The sequence below is a fragment of the Prunus avium genome, chromosome 7 (assembly GCF_965620075.1).
Source record: "Prunus avium chromosome 7, drPruAviu1.hap1.1, whole genome shotgun sequence".
NCBI lineage: Eukaryota > Viridiplantae > Streptophyta > Magnoliopsida > Rosales > Rosaceae > Prunus > Prunus avium.
The window spans coordinates 36,051,207-36,067,975 of record NC_142290.1 but is presented as its reverse complement, the minus strand read 5'-3'; the positions used below and the strand labels follow the sequence as shown (position 1 = coordinate 36,067,975).

Here is a 16,769-nt window from a genome sequence, read left to right as displayed (position 1 = left end):
TGTTAATCTTTCATCATAAGTGTAATGCTATTATGAACGAGGATATGAGTATTTGGTAGCTGCCATTGCTTTTCAGAGGTTAGAAAACATGTCAACTAAAGCAAATATGGCAGAAGTTGATACAATTGCAATAAGGTAATGGGAACAACTGTCGGGTATTCTGAAAGGGCATAAAGACCAAAAACTGCAGCAAATCTACTTTTTAACTTTTCCTAAACTTCCTACTTAAATGTCAAAACAACATTGATACAATAACAAAAACGTGATTACTCTCTCATACAAGTTACTATAATTCAGTGATTTTGTGTTCTAAAGCTCTGCCTTGTTGGCCTTCGTACTCTTCTTTGAAGCTGGCTTTTTCAGTCCCCTCCATGTTTTCCGTAACCAGTTAGAGACTTGGTTTGCATGTTTCTTTAGTGTCTCCCTGGTCTTCAAAATTCCGTTGGTGATCCTCTGTTTCAAGTCACTCTTTGCGCTTTCTTTTTCTCTCAAAACTTTTCCCTGTTATAGAAAATCTTTTAAATGCTGAAAGAAACAATATGGTTTTCTAATGGAGAATTTGTAGACTTAGATTTTGTAATTACCAATTTTGAGGGAATCTGAGTGTCCTCATCGTCGTCATCTTCATCATCGGCATCTTCACCACCAAAATTTTGATTCATCAATTCATCTCTTGAATACATTTTCATGCCTGGGGCTCCTGGCATACCCTGAAGAATGGTAAAGCAGAATATAGGTCAAAATTCAGCACACTAGTATGGTATGAAAATTTTCAGCAATGCAAGGACAATTACCTCCATAGATTTCATTATCTTTTCCATTTCAGCTTCTTTAGCTGACTTGGCCACAAAAATTTCTCCAGGAGTCCTATTCTGGAACACACAAGATATTATCATGAGTATCAAAAGTAAGCGTCTTGCTCATGCAGCAAGTTGTGCAAAGCCAAGCATCTAGATTTATAGTATCCTATGTAACATAATGACTTGACCTCCTCAAAAATCAAGGTGATTATAATCAGTGGTAGAGACTAGAGATTAACATGTATGCAAGGCAGCAGTCATAAATCTCCACGTCAGCCTTATTAGGGTCTCAAATCTGTATATCTAGTAGAAAGTCTTTGAAGCACGTTACCTACCTGATTTTATAGGTTGTGGAATAAAGACACCATTGTTGGTTACACATGAGCCCCATGTGTGTAAAAACAAGTTTCAGACTAATTTTCTACTGGCCAAACTTAGTTAAGATCAGCATCTTAAAATCTCTACTTGACATACCTCAAATACGTACGGTTCTTGTTGAAAATAAAATTACTTGGTGGAAAAGCACAAGAGTTGCAAAGATTGACCCATATCTCAATTAACTAACATAGGATGATCCCTTACAGACATATTGTGCAAAGAATGAATTGAATTGAATATCATGTCAAGAAAGCAGTTACCTTGGGAACTCGGGGAGGCTTGGTACTGCATGCTTTAGTAAGGTCTTTGCATAGATAATTAACCAATGAATCAATGTCAGGCTTGGATTTATATAGATATTCAGCAACATCAGTATCAGAATACCCCAAAACCTGCAATATTTCAGATTAATGCTTAATTTAATTGTAATACATGAACATTCAGACTAATGCAAATTGAAGGCCAATATCAAGAGAGAGGATGAATTGTTATCATCGCATTTGCAGTTCCTAAAAAAAACATATTGCAGAGTTCTTATTAAATTAAGAAATCATTTGACTTTCTCACAGTCAATTAAAAGGAAAATGAAGTGGAAAACCAAAGAATTTAACTTGATTGGTTGCAAGGATCAATATTTTAGGAAGCAAAGTAACCCAGATACACAAGAAACTAAAAAACGAGATCCAAAACCTCACCTCCTGACAAGCTCGCTCTATTGTCTTGCATTCCGAATTACATTGTCCTTCAGAACCTTGTTCCACAAGCTGAGAAGTAACAAATGATGTAGCAGGTCAGGACAATGATCAACAAAATGTCTACAATATGCATACAGGAATTTGTATATCCACTATACCATCAAAATATTAGCAAGCCATACTTTCCAAGCAATGAATAACTAAACTCAACTCAAAAATACCATTTAACTCATCAAACAGGCCTAAAACCAAAATCAAACTCAAGAAATTGTTACCTCCAACTTATCTCCTTGCTCAACTATATCAATCTGCAAAATCCAATCCGCCTCTGCCTTCTTCAAATTACAGACATTCTCCGAAATCTCAATAATCTGATACTCCGAGATCTAGCACCAAAAAACGAGCACCCACTTTCAAATTCAACAGACGCTCTGAAACAAAAGCATATTGAAGGCTCTGGAAGAAAACCCAGATGATAAAAATACCTTCTTGGGGGTGATCTCAGCTTGCTTCTTCTTAACTTGTTGGTGTAGCTGAGCTGCGAGCTTCTCACAGACTTGGCATTTGATGAAAGGAATGTCTTCCTTCCTCGCAACAGTCATTGGTTTCTTAGCACACTCGGAGATTGGCACACATGCTAATACCACCAACACTGAGATTGCTACTAGAATTCGCTTCAGTTTCGCCATAACTCTCTCTCCAGAATTCAAACAAGAACCTGAACACAGATTTGTATTAAACAGTGAGAAACACAACAAGTTGGATCCTTATAATGATTTTCACCGAAAAAGACGCAATCTTTTCTTTTTTGTTTATTTTGGTTTTGATGGATCAATTTTTCACTTCGTCAGCAAAAACATGTTCTGAAATCCAATTTGCTCCTGTACGTGTTTCCTTGCATCTGATTGGTGGTTACAGCATAGTGTAGTAGTGGGTCCCGCTTACCAACCAATAGAATACGAGATACACGTCTTATTGTCAAACTCTGCCCATGACCCGACCCGACCCGACCCATTGACCCATCTTAGCGATAACAAAACGACACGTCGTGCTTAGAAACGGCGGTAACCCCTTAAACCCTAAACCGTTGGCTTCTTCAACTGACCTGCTCATACAATTAGGGTTTTTCTTTAGCACAGCTCCTTATCACATTCCTCACTGAAACAAATTGGTCGCATTTAGGGTTCAACCATGGCTCTCGCTTTAATCGACTCCAAAAGTTCCTCAATCCCAGCAAACCTAATCCCTCTGATTGGCGAAAACTACGACCTCAAGCTTACCCAATCAATTCAAAACCTTTTAGTTGAAATTCACAAGGAAAACCCCAAATTCTCCCACTTCATCCAAGTCTTCTACGACCTAATGCAAGCTCAAGTAGACCCACCTCTCGAATCCATCTGGGTCTATGCCGCATTGACGTTTCGTAGCCGTAATCACCCAAAAGAGGACCCTTTGAATCGAATATCAGCCGCAAAAGACTTATTTCAGCTGGTGTCCGCGTGCTCAGCATCGGTCAGTTCTTTGAAGAGCATCGCATTGCTTGCTCCAGTGGTTTATGAGGTGTACAATGTGGTTGTTGATTTGTTTAAGAGGGACTTGTCATTGAAAGCAGAGAAGAAAGTGATGAAAGCAGTTCAGAATTTGGTAGGAGTGGTTCTTGGTTATGCAAATGTGTGTTCTTGCAAGGATTTGGGTGAGAATGATGGTTCAACTGGTTCAAGTTTGATTACTCCTTTTGCGGATTTAATTCGTGTTTGGATGAACTCAAATGAGGGATCAGAATTTTTCTTACCTTTAGTGAGCAGTGACGTGTTTCGGGGGCTTAGTGAGAGAGAAGGTGATGTGGGTTACTTGGCAGGAGTTGTTATTGCAGAGGTGTTTTTGTTGAAACTGTGCCTGAATTTCAAACTTGGGACTTCAACGAAGGAGTTGGAGATGGAGTTAAGGACTTGGGCTATTGCTTCCATTACCGGATTTCAGAACTTTAACCTTTTTGGTTAGTGTTGTTTTAACTTTTTCTTGAATTAGGACATGGTGTATGTGTATTTGTTATCAAGATTTTTCCTTCTGCGTCACACTTTTATTTTAGTAAGGCATGAGTTCTGCGTGGGCTAAAATGGCTGAGGGTTATTTGCGCCAAAAAGGACTGGGATAGACATTAACAATGAATGCTTTATCATATATAACTTTTCATTGTGCTTTTGTTATGTTTCTTTTTATATCTAAAACTGTTTGGTAGTTTCCTAGTTACTGCATGCCTTGTGTTTCACTGAATAAAATTTCATGTCTCATATAGCGATGATGATTTCATCAGATTCTCATATTTATTGTGCTAACATCCTTATCTTTGTTTCAAATAGAGGTGCTTGTGAGGATGCTGCTGGAGAAGACTTTGCCTGTTACCTCCCTTTTGGTTTGTATTCCTCTTTTAAAATGTTTAGTTTGATGCTACATCTGCCCTATTGTTTATTTCAATTCAAATAGTGGCCTTCTAGATGCACATTGTGTTTGCTCGCCAGACTATATTGATAGGAAGTGGAATTATCTTTTTGTTGATATGATCTTAAAAGTAAAGTTCGCATCTTGTTACTCTTTATATGCAGAGTTCTGAAGATGAAGTTTTGTTGAGGCAAGTGCTGTATGATGCCATCATATTGGTTGAGTATTCTTTCCTCAACCCTGAGAGAGTAATTCACTTACCTGCTGAGCACATGAAAAGTATTGCCATGAAAAGGTTGATTGTTACTCATGAAGCAGTGGAGTATTTCAGGTACGAAAAAATAAATATAATTATATGTCCAGAAAGAAAAAATGAAATAGAAATCAGCATTTCATTATGTTTTTGAAATTCTAGTGAAACCCTTATGGAAAAATTTCACTACTGGCTTGCTTTAGGGAGCATGGGGATCAGAGGAGAGCCATCTCTTATGTAACTGCATTTTCCAGTTCACAATTATCTTCCCAAATAATTAAATGGGTAAAGAATCAGATTCCTGAGGAGGACAGTGCAATCAGATCAAAGGGCACTTCACCTAAAGCTCTTATAAGTAAGTGATTGTACTTCCGTTTGTGGTAAATCAACTATAAATATATTTTTTAATGCTCTCTCTAATATCGATCTCATTCTCCAGAGTGGCTTCTTAACCTTGAAGATCATGGCTTAAGAGTATTTGATGATAGCATGGAAAACTTTCGTACTAAACTGGTTCATGAGATGTCCAAATCAGACTCTGAGAAACCGGCTTCTAAGTTGGATAGCAAGAAAGTGGATGATGATCTTCTCTTTTACATAGATAACAATGTAGACAAGGAACATGCAGATGAGGAGAATGAAAAGGTGAATGAATCCATGAGTGCTGCGCTTGTAGCTGCTGCGCATACAATGACCTCATCAGAAAAAAGAGGAAGAAAACGGAAAGAGGGGAAAACCCCTGAGAAGAAAGAGAAGATAAAATTTGTAAAGTATGATCTTCGTTGTAACTCTGACTCAGCTGGTGGGAGGTCCTCATTCATCAATAATGATAGCCTAAACAGTGGGAGTGAAGTTGAGAATCCCCTCTCTGATGAGGATACAGAATGAGAAGAGCAATAATGTAGTTGCTTGTGTGATCCATAAAAAGTATACTATATTTTTTTCCGACTACCTCGTGCTCATGCAGAATACTCAGGCAACCAGATACTCGAGGCATACTTATAAGTTGTATACTGAAGGTTAATACACTGCCTTACCGGTATCAGTTTTGTTGTTTCTTTAGTAGTTATTAGAAGGGGGAATATCGCATTTTTGTGTAACTTATTTGCTAGATGGAATACAAACTTTGTTGTGTGCAATAGTAAGAAATGTAACGTTTTGGCAAACCATAAAATTTTGGCATCAGTTTGGGGGGTCGTAAATGCCTTGGAAGTGTAATTAGGAAGAAGTTCCTAATTTGAAAGTTTTAACCAGTCAAGAAAAAAAATTTACGTACTTAACGGTAGAAATCAGTAAGGAGCTTTAAGTTCATCAAAGAGATGGAGGTTCCATATCATACTGAAGCTTTACTCAATGAACCTGGATTACAGATTTACAACCCTGCGGCCAACTAATGCCCTGAACCCAATGAATATATACAATTTTCTTTTGGTCAATGAACATATACAAAAAAAATTCGGTGGAAACCAATATGAAGGGTACCAGACGAAAGCAACACAACTAGAGAGGTCCACATGTGGCTTTCAAACTTCACAGTTTACATAGCATAGACGCCAAGCAGCTGCAGTTTTATACTGCTTGTCTTAGACTCGCTGTTTGGTCTACACAACCCAGGCTTTTCCACATGTGAAATGCATATGAGGTTTCAATATTCTGGTCCTCTCTTTGTGCATAGGCTCGTTCCTCTGGTCAAACCTGATAAATAAAGAATCCAGACCAAAAGAAAACTGTGATAAAGAACGTTACTAAATGTTCCATTCTATGAACTTTAATGACAACACAATTCATTCTCAAGAAAGGGCACTTCATTCTTCAACTTTTATCTCATTCTGGAACTTCAGAACTGCCACGAACCTCCTGTTGAGATGTATATCATACTCGTCACTCAGCCTACCAAAGGAAGTAGAAGTAGAAGAAAAGCGATACAATCTTAGAAGACAACAATACCTTATCGAAGTGGCGGTGAAGGAAAGACTCTATTAGCAAACCGCACATGCCACAGAAATAGGAACCTTGTGATAAAACCATTCAGTCCAAGAGGGTGCTCTGCATTAAGGGAATACAAGTACCAAACCAAGAATTCTTTCCCTATATTTCATCTATGGTACAAACCCTGATCAATGAACTGAGACAGATACTCTACACAAAGTTGCAAAAATGGTGGGAACTACAGCAAATGGTGAAAGTATCTAACTGAGCACCCACTGTCACCCCCATGCACATAAGCCTGAACAAGGAGGTGATTGTGCAATCAGAAATTAGTTACGGTGCAAGATCTCATCAGAGCAAATGACTTTAGAACATGAGTAGTGAAAAAGGAAATCTACTTCTACACCTACCTTTGGTTGCAACCCCATATTAACACCAGCAAATGTATCTAATATTTGAGTCTTGAGATCAGCAACCAAAGAGTTCCAAACTCTCGCGACTTGAAGATCAATTAAAATAAAGTAAGTGTTAATCATTCTGCAAAAAAGTTGAGAACCTCAAGGAATCAGACAGGTCATTTACAGGAAGCACAGGATCATCAGGACAATCAAAGCAGCTCCCAACTGCAAGAACTATTGCGAAGTTCTGAAGAGGAACAATGTGAACAATAGCAATCAGTTTCACACAATATCCTTCAGGGAAAAAAAAGAAGAAGAAATGCACTCAAAGAAAACCATCTACAAACCTCATGCCCAGGAGGATTGATATGATATATGCAGACGCGGAGTACAAAAGAAGCGGCTTCAGGACAAAAGAATAACCTTTCAAAACAGGGCATACCTGCTCAGTTTGTTTTAAAATGGAGGAAAAAAAGGGTAATCAGGAACCAGAATTTTTTAAATTGTCTAGTTATGTTATGAAAAAAAGAAGAAGCAATATAACATGTTGAGAGGTAGTACTCTGATAAGATTACAGCAGCATTTCTTTGGGTATGAGATTGTGGTTCATAGTTCATTATGAGGACAATGTTTAAAATACTCTGTGGGTGAACCCCCTACCCCAACTATAGAGCTTCTAATGCCAAATCACCAGAAGTCATTACAGGAGCAAGTTCCACTCTTAAAATGATGAAACCGCTTGACATCACGAACAACTATTTCCCTATTTGTGACATCTGAAATGAGCTTCATAACCTCATGGCAGTCTCCACAGATGCGTAGATTTTTAAAAATCCGAATAGTTTTTGGAGGATTGGTACTTATAAGGGAGAAGGCAAGGGCCAATCTTTCACTATGATATTGGAGATGCTCGTTTTTTTCTCTTTTAGTGATATTATGAAGCACGTCTTCTGTTTCCGGTATATAACCTACTGAATTCAGCTTTTCGCCTAGTTCCTCCAATTTCAAATGGATATCCCTGATTCTTGGATGTGAACCATCTTGAGACACAAAAGTGTTGACTTGTCCGTCAACTTCAACCCAGCTACAACCAGGTTCTTTCTTAACACCCTGACTGGACATTAATTTCCTGACTTTGCTAACATCATCCCACCTACCTTTGACTGCGAAGATATTAGATAGTAAGATATAAGTTGAATCCATCTCAGGTTTAAGCTCAAAAAGCTTTTTTGCAGCTGTTTCACCAAATTCTACATTACCATACATCTTACAAGCCCCTAGAACAGTCTCCCAAATAATGGGATACGATGTTAGTTTCATTGTCTCAATGAAGCTTTCAGCCTCATTAAATTTTCCAGCCCTACCAAGAATATCAACCATACAAGCATAATGCTCAATTGTAGGAGTGATCCTGAAAACTTTGCTCAGTGAGTCAAAGTGCTTTTTCCCTTCTTCGACTAAACCCAGGTGGCTGCATGCAGAAAGGATACCAATGAAGGTTACTTCATCTGGTATGGTGCCTTCATTCAACATTGTTGAAAAGGCTTCAATAGCCTTCTCTCCTTGCCCATATTGGGAATATCCACATATCATGATGTTCCATGAGACTGTATCGCGTGAAACTAAGCCCCCAAAGATATCCTCAGCATCACCTATGCATCCACATTTTGCATACATATCAACAAGGGCACTACTAACAAATAAATCTCCCAAATGCCCACTCTTAATTGCCATTGAGTGGAGCTGCCGCCCATTTTCCAGCATAGCTATACGGGAGCAAGCACTCAAACAGCCAGCAAGGGCGAACTCATTTGGCTTCACTCCTTCTTGTTGCATCTGACTGAGGCAAGCAACAGCTTTCTCTGCTTGATCGGTTTGTGCATAACCTGTAATGATGACTGTCCAAATGAAGAGGTCCCGATTACTCAATTTATTGAAAGCTATCACAGCATCTTCCAAGAACCTAATTTTGGCATACATGTCGATGAGAGCTGTCCCAACAAAGTCATTATCATCGAGGCTAGTTTTGACAATATGGGCATGTACTTGTTTTCCAAGGCCTACATCCAAGAGGCTAGAACAAGACCTTAAAACACTAATGAATGAGTACATGTTGGGCTTGAAACCTTCGACAAGCATTTGGTGGAAGATTCTTGGTCCTAGGTCACATATTTCATGATTGTGCGTTCCAGATAAAAGGGAATTCCATGAAATCAAATCACGATCTGTCATTGCCTCAAAAACTTGAGCACCATCTAGCACACGCCCAATTTTCATATACATTGTGATTAGAGCATTGCTGACTGAAATCACAGATTCACAACCGTATTTCCATGCAAAAGCATGGACGCTTTCACCAAAATGCAGATCTTTGAGATCAGTGGCAGCACTGATGATACTAGAAAGACTAAATTGATTTGGTGAGATTCCTGTGCTTATCATTTCACGAAATAGCTCAGCCACTTCTTGGCATTGCCCTTGTTGATCAAGGCAGGTGATAATTGCACTCCAGGCCACTACATCAGGATTTTTAATCCTCCTGAATACTTTTACCGCATCGATTGCCATCCCACACTTTGAGTACATATCAACAAGACTGCAACCCAGGAATTCATCTATCTCACACCCACTTTTAATTGCTAGGGAATGCAAAAACTGACCTCCTCTCAAATTTCCCGAGTTTGCACAACCTTTGAGAACAGTAGACAAGGTGAACTTGCTCAACCTCATTTCTGATTCCGTCATTCTGCAGAATAATTTCAGAACTTGCTTTCCGTCACCTTCTTGAGCATACCCATTAAGCAATGCATTCCACGATACAACATTCTGCTCGGGCATACAAAACAACACTGTATCTGCAAGTTCCATCTCACCACATTTTGCATAAAGACCGACAAGAGTGGAACCAACAAAAACATCTGAAAAGGACCCCAGTTTCACTGCTTCAGCATGCAACTGTTTCCCAAAACCTAAATCGAAGCACAAAGAACATGCTTTCAAACCAGTTGCCAATGCAAATTCATTTGCTCTCGTACCATCTTTCTTCATCTCACAGAATAATTTAACAGCATCAACACCAAAACCTTTAACTACAAATCCTTGAATTAAAGTAGTCCATGACACAACGTCCCGTTCTGGTATCTCATCAAGCACTTTACGTGCGTACCCACAATCCCCACATTTTGCATAGACATTAACCAATGAAACCCACAAATGCGAATCTGGATCAATCCCATTTTTTATTACCTGCCCATGAATAGCCTTCCCCTCATTCAAAGACCCTTGCAAAACACAGGTTCGAAGCATCCCAGAATAACGTATAAGCCTCTTTTTGCTATCGAAAACTCTAGGCCTGGTTTTCACATTGCTTCCTACCATTTCCTCATTAGTTGAACTGCCGTTATTTACTCTTACTTCATGAAGCTGAGTCTCAGAGTTTGAGACATTGCTGAGAGCCAAATCACTGATGGGATTCAAGTCAAACGCTTCCAGAGCAGCACAAGACAAGGGCTTCAATTTAACAGAGAGCAATAGTGACCTGGAACTGAGACTAAGCTTGTTATGTAATTGAACCGAAGAAGCGGGTCTTCGGCAAATGGGCAATAAGAGACTCCGGAAAGCAGGTGACATTCGCAGAGCTTTCAAGTCACATTCCATCTATTTGAAACAGTTTGTAATTATCAAATGAACCAAAAAAAAAATGGCTTTATAAAGACACACAAACAGGTTATAAAAATATAGGCAAAAGAAGAAATCAACAACACAACATAAATTACACAATCTAGAATCAACAATAGAAATGAGTGAAACCAATTATTAATAAGGAACGTTAGCAATATTACAGAAAAGTTTCATGCTTTTCACTTACATGTGCGACCAGGACGGTGACAAATGAACGCCGGCGACGTCGGTTGACGACTGGCAGCAGCTACTGCAGCTGGTGCTTCTTCTCTCTCCTTTCTCTATCGGAAGTTCCTCTCCCTCTCCTCTCTCTCTTTCTCTCTCTCCCTCACCCTCCTGGGTAGGGGTTTTGTTTAAACCCGCGACTGCAGTCGCGGGCTTTCTAAAAGTATCGTAGCCGCCGGGTCGTCTTTACTTCATTCGCTTTGTCTAGATAAGGTGAAACGATGTCGTAGACGTGTTCAGAAAGCAAGTACTAATGAAGCCCAATAGCTAAGCATAGAGCCACAAAGCAGGCCCAACAAAAGCCGAGCAGCCCCAGAAACTACAGCAGCCCAATTTTTCAACGGCTCTTTTCCTCTCAGGCTCTTGAAGCAGAGCAAACGACGACGTTTCCTGGTGTTGTAACCTTGTGGGCCTGCGATTGTGACCGAACCGCTTCGATGTTAGGGATGTTCATTCTCTTGAAGAGATTGTGGTTCCTCTCGATAAGGATAAGGATAAGGTTTGTGTTTATTAATTTTTTCTAATGTGATAAATTACCATTCTATATACTAGCCTCTCTGCATGCGCTTCCGCGCCTGCGAGAGGCTTTTTTTAAAAAAATTTAAATTTATTTTAGAATTAAAAAAGATAATGGGTAGTTGTGTTCCATAAAAATAGGATCCATTATCTGATTTTATTTTTATTTTTATTTTTTTAAATATGAAAAAGTGTGAATTTACCATATTATCCTAATTTAATTAATAATTTCAATTCTTAATGTTTGCATTAACCAATGGAATTTTATGTTATTTTGAATGTTTCACAATTCTCTGCATTTTGCTTTATATATATATATATTCAAATATTGCACTTAATATTCTATAAGAATTTACGATGAAGAGCATTTTTGTTTAATTTCCTTGTTAGGGTTTGAAATTGTTGAAAGGCATCGTTGCAGTCAAATGCAGTTTTGAAAAATGTGTTCCTTTAAGCAACATTTCAAATTGACATTTTGAAGCTTCTTTTGGAATGTTTGTTTTTGAATATGGATGATGTATCCTTTGTTTTACAATATTTATTGGCTAAATGAATTGGATTGGGTATGTATTGGACTTCAAATTAACACAAAAAGATCATATTCTTCTGCTTTGTTCTTCTCTCTTAAAAAAGCAATGATGTCTTTTCACTTAAAAAAACAATGATGTCATCACTTGCGAACAACAATTCTCGAGAAACATCAAATTAATTTATCTTCATAATTGCATATCTATACAGACTACCGAGGGTTGAAATTACCACCACTACCACCACACATTGCTTTTTTTTTTTCACAATATCCAAGGCATTCGCCCTCTTTCTGATAACCATAAAGAGTACAACTGAGCGGTTATACTCCATTTTTTATTTTTTTTTCCTGAAATTAATAGTATAGCAGACCGGCGATAATCCGTTTTTAAAATTTTTTATTCCAATTTATAGTATAGCCGCCCGGCTATACTGTTTAAATATAATATATAAAAATAGTATGGCCGCGCCTTTATACTCCGTGTTTTTTAATTTTTTTTTCAAATTAATAGTATAGCCGCTCAGCTATACTTTTCAGATATAAAAATTACGTCCCAGCGTCGCCTTCTCCTTCCTCTCTCTGTCTCCATCTCTCTCTCTCTCCGTCTTTCTTCCTAACAAGCAGCGGATCCTGCGCCCTTCAACCGCCCTTCGTCCACGCTTCAACGGCAAAACGCCCGTCCAGACCCTCCTAGAGCCGCCTAGGCCGCCTAGAACCGCCTAGGGCCGCCTAGAACCGTCTAGGGCCGCCTAGAGCCGCCTAGGGTTCAGGGTTTTGTGCATAGAACTCTATGGTTGCAGGACAGTCCAACCGAGGACATACTAGTATCTTATATGATGTTTTTGATTACTTTGAAGATGTTAGGGAACAAGGTGGAAGAGTTTTTGTTCATTGTTGTCAAGGGGTATCTCGGTCCACCTCATTGGTGATTGCGTATCTTATGTGGAGAGAAGGACTGAGTTTTGATGATGCATTTCAGTATGTGGAAGCAGCAAGAGGCATTGCTGATCCGAATATGGGTTTTGCTTGTCAGTTGTTACAGTGCCAAAAGAGGGTCCATGCTTTTCCTCTTAGCCCGAGTTCACTATTGAGGATGTACAGAATTGCCCCACACTCACCCTATGATCCTTTGCATCTTGTCCCAAAAATGTTGAATGATCCATCATCACCTTCTGCTCTGGATTCTAGAGGTGCATTTATTGTTCATATACCGTTTGCCATATATGTTTGGATTGGTAAGAATTGTGAGGCCATCATGGAAAGGGATGCAAGAGGGGCTGTTTGTCAGATTGTATGATGTTAGTTCATACGGCTAAAAATAATTCATCAGCATCCTCTTCTTCTTCACCTCTATATCTATCACCAGATTCCATATCTTCTGAATCAAGCACTAGTTCGAAGTACTTTTCAGAATCCTCTATGGATTCTCCATCATCAGCTTCATGCTCTCTTCCAGTCTCTTCAACATTGTCAAATGATTCTGGCATGTCTCTCCTCTCATCTAAATCTTCTGATCAACCCATGTCTAACAGTCCAGAAAACGTTGTTTCCAATTGTAGTTCACAGTCCTATTCTCGATCAACCTCATTACCATCTAAAAAGTTATCTTCGCTTGCTGAGCGCAGAGGTAGTTTGTCTCTCAAGTTGCCTGTGATGAGTGATAAGATGAGGCTGATGAGTACTTCCTCAAAATTTCTTTCCACTAAAGAAGATGGTGTTAGGATAAATGACAGTACTTGTTCTGTAGGTCACATAGATGATATTGACAAGGTATTAGAGCCAAAGGATGGTGTTCAAAATGGAGGGGAAGATTCAAGACAACAATGCAACATATGCCAGAAGGAACCTTCTTTTATCAAACATTCTGCTGAACCTTGGAAAAAATTGCTCTTTGGAAGAAGGTGTAGGATCCTCTGCCTCAAAGGAGACTGGGGAAAGTTGTCCAGCACAATGTAATTTTATGCAACCTTTTGTATGCCGTTGGCCTTGTTTAGAGAAGATTGCTACATTTGGTGTGAGGGAACTAGATTCTAAATCTGCTTTCACTATTTACTCACCAAATACAGGTGTTGGAAAAAGTGAAGACAGTGTTTTGTTTCTTTGGTCTATATAAGCATGCAGTGTAGGATTCCTCATATATCCCATATATTTATTCCGTAGATTTATCTTTTTATCTCAAGAAATAAAGATAAATACTAAATACTAAAAATGAAATGCAACCATTCTTTAGTTCTTTAAAAAAAAAAAATTAATTAATTAAATGATGGGTCTAGAAGCTTAACAAAAAGATTAGCACATAACCCATTTTGGGATCATCTAAAATACAACTTAAAAAACATGAAGGCTCAAAGGAAAAGAAAGGTCAAGGAAGGCAAGTTTCTATGTTTTCATTGAATCGTTTCTCCAATTGCAATGTACAATACGTAAGAATTTACACCAATTTTGGTGGGAACATAAGAAAAAGAAAACTTGTTAACAAGAGAAATTGGCAACAATCCAATTATCCAATAGGTGATGCTCATATTGGGGGACATAATTTTAACACATTGTGATGGCATTGTTTCACTTTCTTGATGGTCATAAGAATTACCCCCATAAATTAATCAACCCATTTGCAGCCTGCCAACTCCATGTTTGGATTAGCACCTGTTCTCTGGCCTCCAAATCTGGCTTGTAATCTACTTCTAATGTCTGCTTGGTCAAGCGCCCTCCATAGTTCTAGTTCCTACCTTTCAACTTCTTGAACTCCGGAATGGCCTCCTGTAGGCGTCTGCATTTTGTGGCAGTGGTCTTTAAGATGGAATGAGCTCTTGACGACCAACTGATTCTCAGCCATAGGCAACGCATCACCATATATCTGATAACACATGTCCATGCCCCAAGCCATTCCCAATCTTAAGAGAAATTTATAGTTTTCATTCTTCATCTAGCCAGCCCTTCCAACTGTGAATAAATCTCCCTGATCATGGGATGTGTTCTATCTTGAGCAAAAAAAACATGGGTTTCAGCATTGACCTCTAGCCAGCTACACCCTGGTGCTTTTGTAATTTTCCGACTGCGCATCAATGCCCTAACCCTTGCAACATCATCCCACTGCCCATTGGCTGCATAAATGTGAGATAACAATATATAATTGAAGTCCATTTCAGGTTCAAGCTCAAATAGCTTCTGTGCAGCTCTCTCACCAATTTCCACATTCCCATGCATTTTACAAGCCCATAGAACAGTTTCCCAAATCAAGGGACTCTGTGTGAGTTTCCATTCCCCAACAAACCTTTCAACCTCATTAAATTTGCCGGCCCGACTAAAAATATTGACCATACATGCACAATGCTCAATTGAAAGAGTAAGCCCATAATCCTTGCTCAGTGAATTAAAGTGCATCTTCCCTTGATCAATTAAACCCATGTGGCTGCATGCAGAAAGAACACCTATAAAAGTAACCTCATCTGGCGGAACACCTTCATCTAGCATAATCTGAAAGGCTTCAAGAGCCTTCTTTCCTTGACCATGTTGTGAGTATCCACATATGATTGTGTTCCAGGAGACTCTGTTTCTTGAATCCAAGCCCTTGAATATCTTCTCAGCATCTTCTATACATCGACATTGTGCATACATAGCAACAAGTGCACAAGAAACATATGTATCATTTGACAGCCCAGACTTCAATGCCAGTGAATGGAGTTGTTGTCCACTTTCTAGGATTGCTGAACTGGAGCAAGCACTCAAACAACTAGAGAAAGTAAAGTTATTGGGCTTCACACCTTGTCGTTGCATCTGATTGAAACTCTTTACAGCCTTCTCTCCTTGATTAGTTTGTGCACAACCAGATATGTGGGCTGTCCAAGTGAAGAGGTCTCTTTCGATCAATTCGTTCAGAATTACATCTGCATCGTCCAAGGACCTGCCTTTGGAGTACATCCCAATGAGAACAGTTGCTACAAATCTATTAGCGTTGAGGCCACTCTTTATGATATGCGTATGTACTTGCTTCGCAAAACATACAGTTAACAGGCTGGAACAGCATCTTAAAATGCTGATATATGTGTACGTATCAGGTTTGAAACCTTGCGCAAGCATCTCTCTGAAGACATTTGGCCCATGATCACAGTTTTCACTGTCATAAATTCCACACAAAAGGAAATTCCATGAAGCTGTATCTCGAACAGGCATTTGATTAAATGCATGCCAACCTTTTTGTACAGATCCAACTTTCATGTACATTGTTACAAGTGCATTGCTGACGTAATTATCAGATTCAAAACCGTATTTAAATACACAAGCATGAATGCTTTCACCATAGTGCCAATCACCCAGATTCGTTGCAGCAGTCACCGTACTAGCAAGGGTAAACTGATTCGGTCTTAAGTTTGTGTGCCTCATTTGGCAAAACATCTCGGCTGCTTCAAGGCTTCGGCCTTGTTGATCAAGGCAGCTTATCATTGTACTCCAGGCTACTATTTTCGGATTTTTTATTCTCCCAAAGACTTTGAGTGCATCATCTGCCAATTCACACTTCGAGTACACATTAAGAAGGCAACTACCCAGAATTTTATCAAGCTCACAACCAATCTTGATTAGAAGAGCGTGCACAGCTTGACCTCCTCCTAAATTTTCCATGTGAGCACAACTCCTAAGCACAGTCAATAAAGTGAATTTACTAAACTTCAATCCCTGAATTTTTAGTCTGCAAAACCATGTCAGAATCTCTTTCCAATCACCAATCTTACCATATCCATCAAGCAAAGCATTCCATGACACAGCATTCTTCTTGGGCATGTTAAAGAACACCTTATTTGCTAGTTCCAGCTCTCCACACTTTGCATAAAGATCAACCAGAGCAGACCCAACAATCCCATCCAGAAAGACTCCTAATTTTATAACTTCTGCATGCAACTGTGTCCCAAAGTCCAACTCTAAGCTAAT

The 16,769-nt window shown here is 39.0% G+C and overlaps 3 protein-coding genes and 2 pseudogenes across 6 annotated transcripts in view; 2 read left to right on the top strand and 3 right to left on the bottom strand.

Annotated features, from left to right (window-relative positions):
* Positions 1-96: 96 nt before the first annotated feature.
* Positions 97-2,717, bottom strand: LOC110750970 (nucleophosmin). The gene is made up of 7 exons (XM_021951364.2): positions 2,359-2,717; positions 2,149-2,259; positions 1,874-1,942; positions 1,439-1,570; positions 795-872; positions 585-710; positions 97-501 (listed from the first exon to the last, which is right to left on the bottom strand). Exons 1-7 carry the CDS (start codon positions 2,560-2,562, stop codon positions 310-312), a joined length of 912 nt encoding a protein of 303 aa, XP_021807056.1. The 5' UTR covers positions 2,563-2,717; the 3' UTR covers positions 97-309.
* A 233-nt stretch (positions 2,718-2,950) lies between these two features.
* Positions 2,951-5,714, top strand: LOC110751048 (uncharacterized). The gene is made up of 5 exons (XM_021951466.2): positions 2,951-3,869; positions 4,234-4,286; positions 4,477-4,643; positions 4,769-4,920; positions 5,005-5,714. The coding sequence occupies exons 1-5, from the start codon at positions 3,065-3,067 to the stop codon at positions 5,451-5,453; spliced, it is 1,626 nt and encodes a 541-aa protein (XP_021807158.1). The 5' UTR covers positions 2,951-3,064; the 3' UTR covers positions 5,454-5,714.
* A 152-nt stretch (positions 5,715-5,866) lies between these two features.
* LOC148293395 (pentatricopeptide repeat-containing protein At2g03880, mitochondrial pseudogene) lies at positions 5,867-10,971 on the bottom strand (annotated as a pseudogene). 3 transcript variants are annotated; one of them, XR_015825760.1, is made up of 7 exons: positions 10,761-10,971; positions 7,454-10,549; positions 7,240-7,334; positions 7,077-7,139; positions 6,905-6,993; positions 6,513-6,792; positions 5,867-6,422 (listed from the first exon to the last, which is right to left on the bottom strand). The product of XR_015825760.1 is annotated as a pentatricopeptide repeat-containing protein At2g03880, mitochondrial pseudogene, transcript variant X3 (transcript). The 3 variants fall into 3 exon arrangements; XR_015825758.1 differs by having other exon boundaries at positions 6,905-7,139; XR_015825759.1 differs by lacking the exon at positions 7,077-7,139 and having other exon boundaries at positions 6,905-7,031.
* A 48-nt stretch (positions 10,972-11,019) lies between these two features.
* On the top strand, positions 11,020-14,020 carry LOC110751036 (uncharacterized; annotated as a pseudogene).
* Positions 14,021-14,210: 190 nt separating this feature from the next.
* Positions 14,211-16,769, bottom strand: part of LOC148293394 (pentatricopeptide repeat-containing protein At2g27610-like) — a 3,032-nt gene continuing 473 nt past the window's right edge. Inside the window, exon 2 of the mRNA XM_088244702.1 lies at positions 14,211-16,764. Within this exon, the coding sequence (XP_088100828.1) occupies positions 14,766-16,764 (1,999 nt within the window). The 3' untranslated portion in view covers positions 14,211-14,765. The remainder of the gene's footprint in view (positions 16,765-16,769) is intronic.

Excerpts from the sequence above, each read along its gene's own strand:
- LOC110751048 (XM_021951466.2), top strand. The coding sequence starts at position 3,065 with ATGGCTCTCGCTTTAATCGACTCCAAAAGTTCCTCAATCCCAGCAAAC. Across the intron at positions 3,870-4,233 it reads TCAGAACTTTAACCTTTTTG|AGGTGCTTGTGAGGATGCTG; the intron begins GTTAGTGTTGTT and ends TGTTTCAAATAG. Across the intron at positions 4,287-4,476 it reads TGCCTGTTACCTCCCTTTTG|AGTTCTGAAGATGAAGTTTT; the intron begins GTTTGTATTCCT and ends CTTTATATGCAG.
- LOC110750970 (XM_021951364.2), bottom strand. The coding sequence starts at position 2,562 with ATGGCGAAACTGAAGCGAATTCTAGTAGCAATCTCAGTGTTGGTGGTA. Across the intron at positions 2,260-2,358 it reads CTGAGATCACCCCCAAGAAG|ATCTCGGAGTATCAGATTAT; the intron begins GTATTTTTATCA and ends TTTTGGTGCTAG. Across the intron at positions 711-794 it reads AGATAATGAAATCTATGGAG|GGTATGCCAGGAGCCCCAGG; the intron begins GTAATTGTCCTT and ends ACCATTCTTCAG.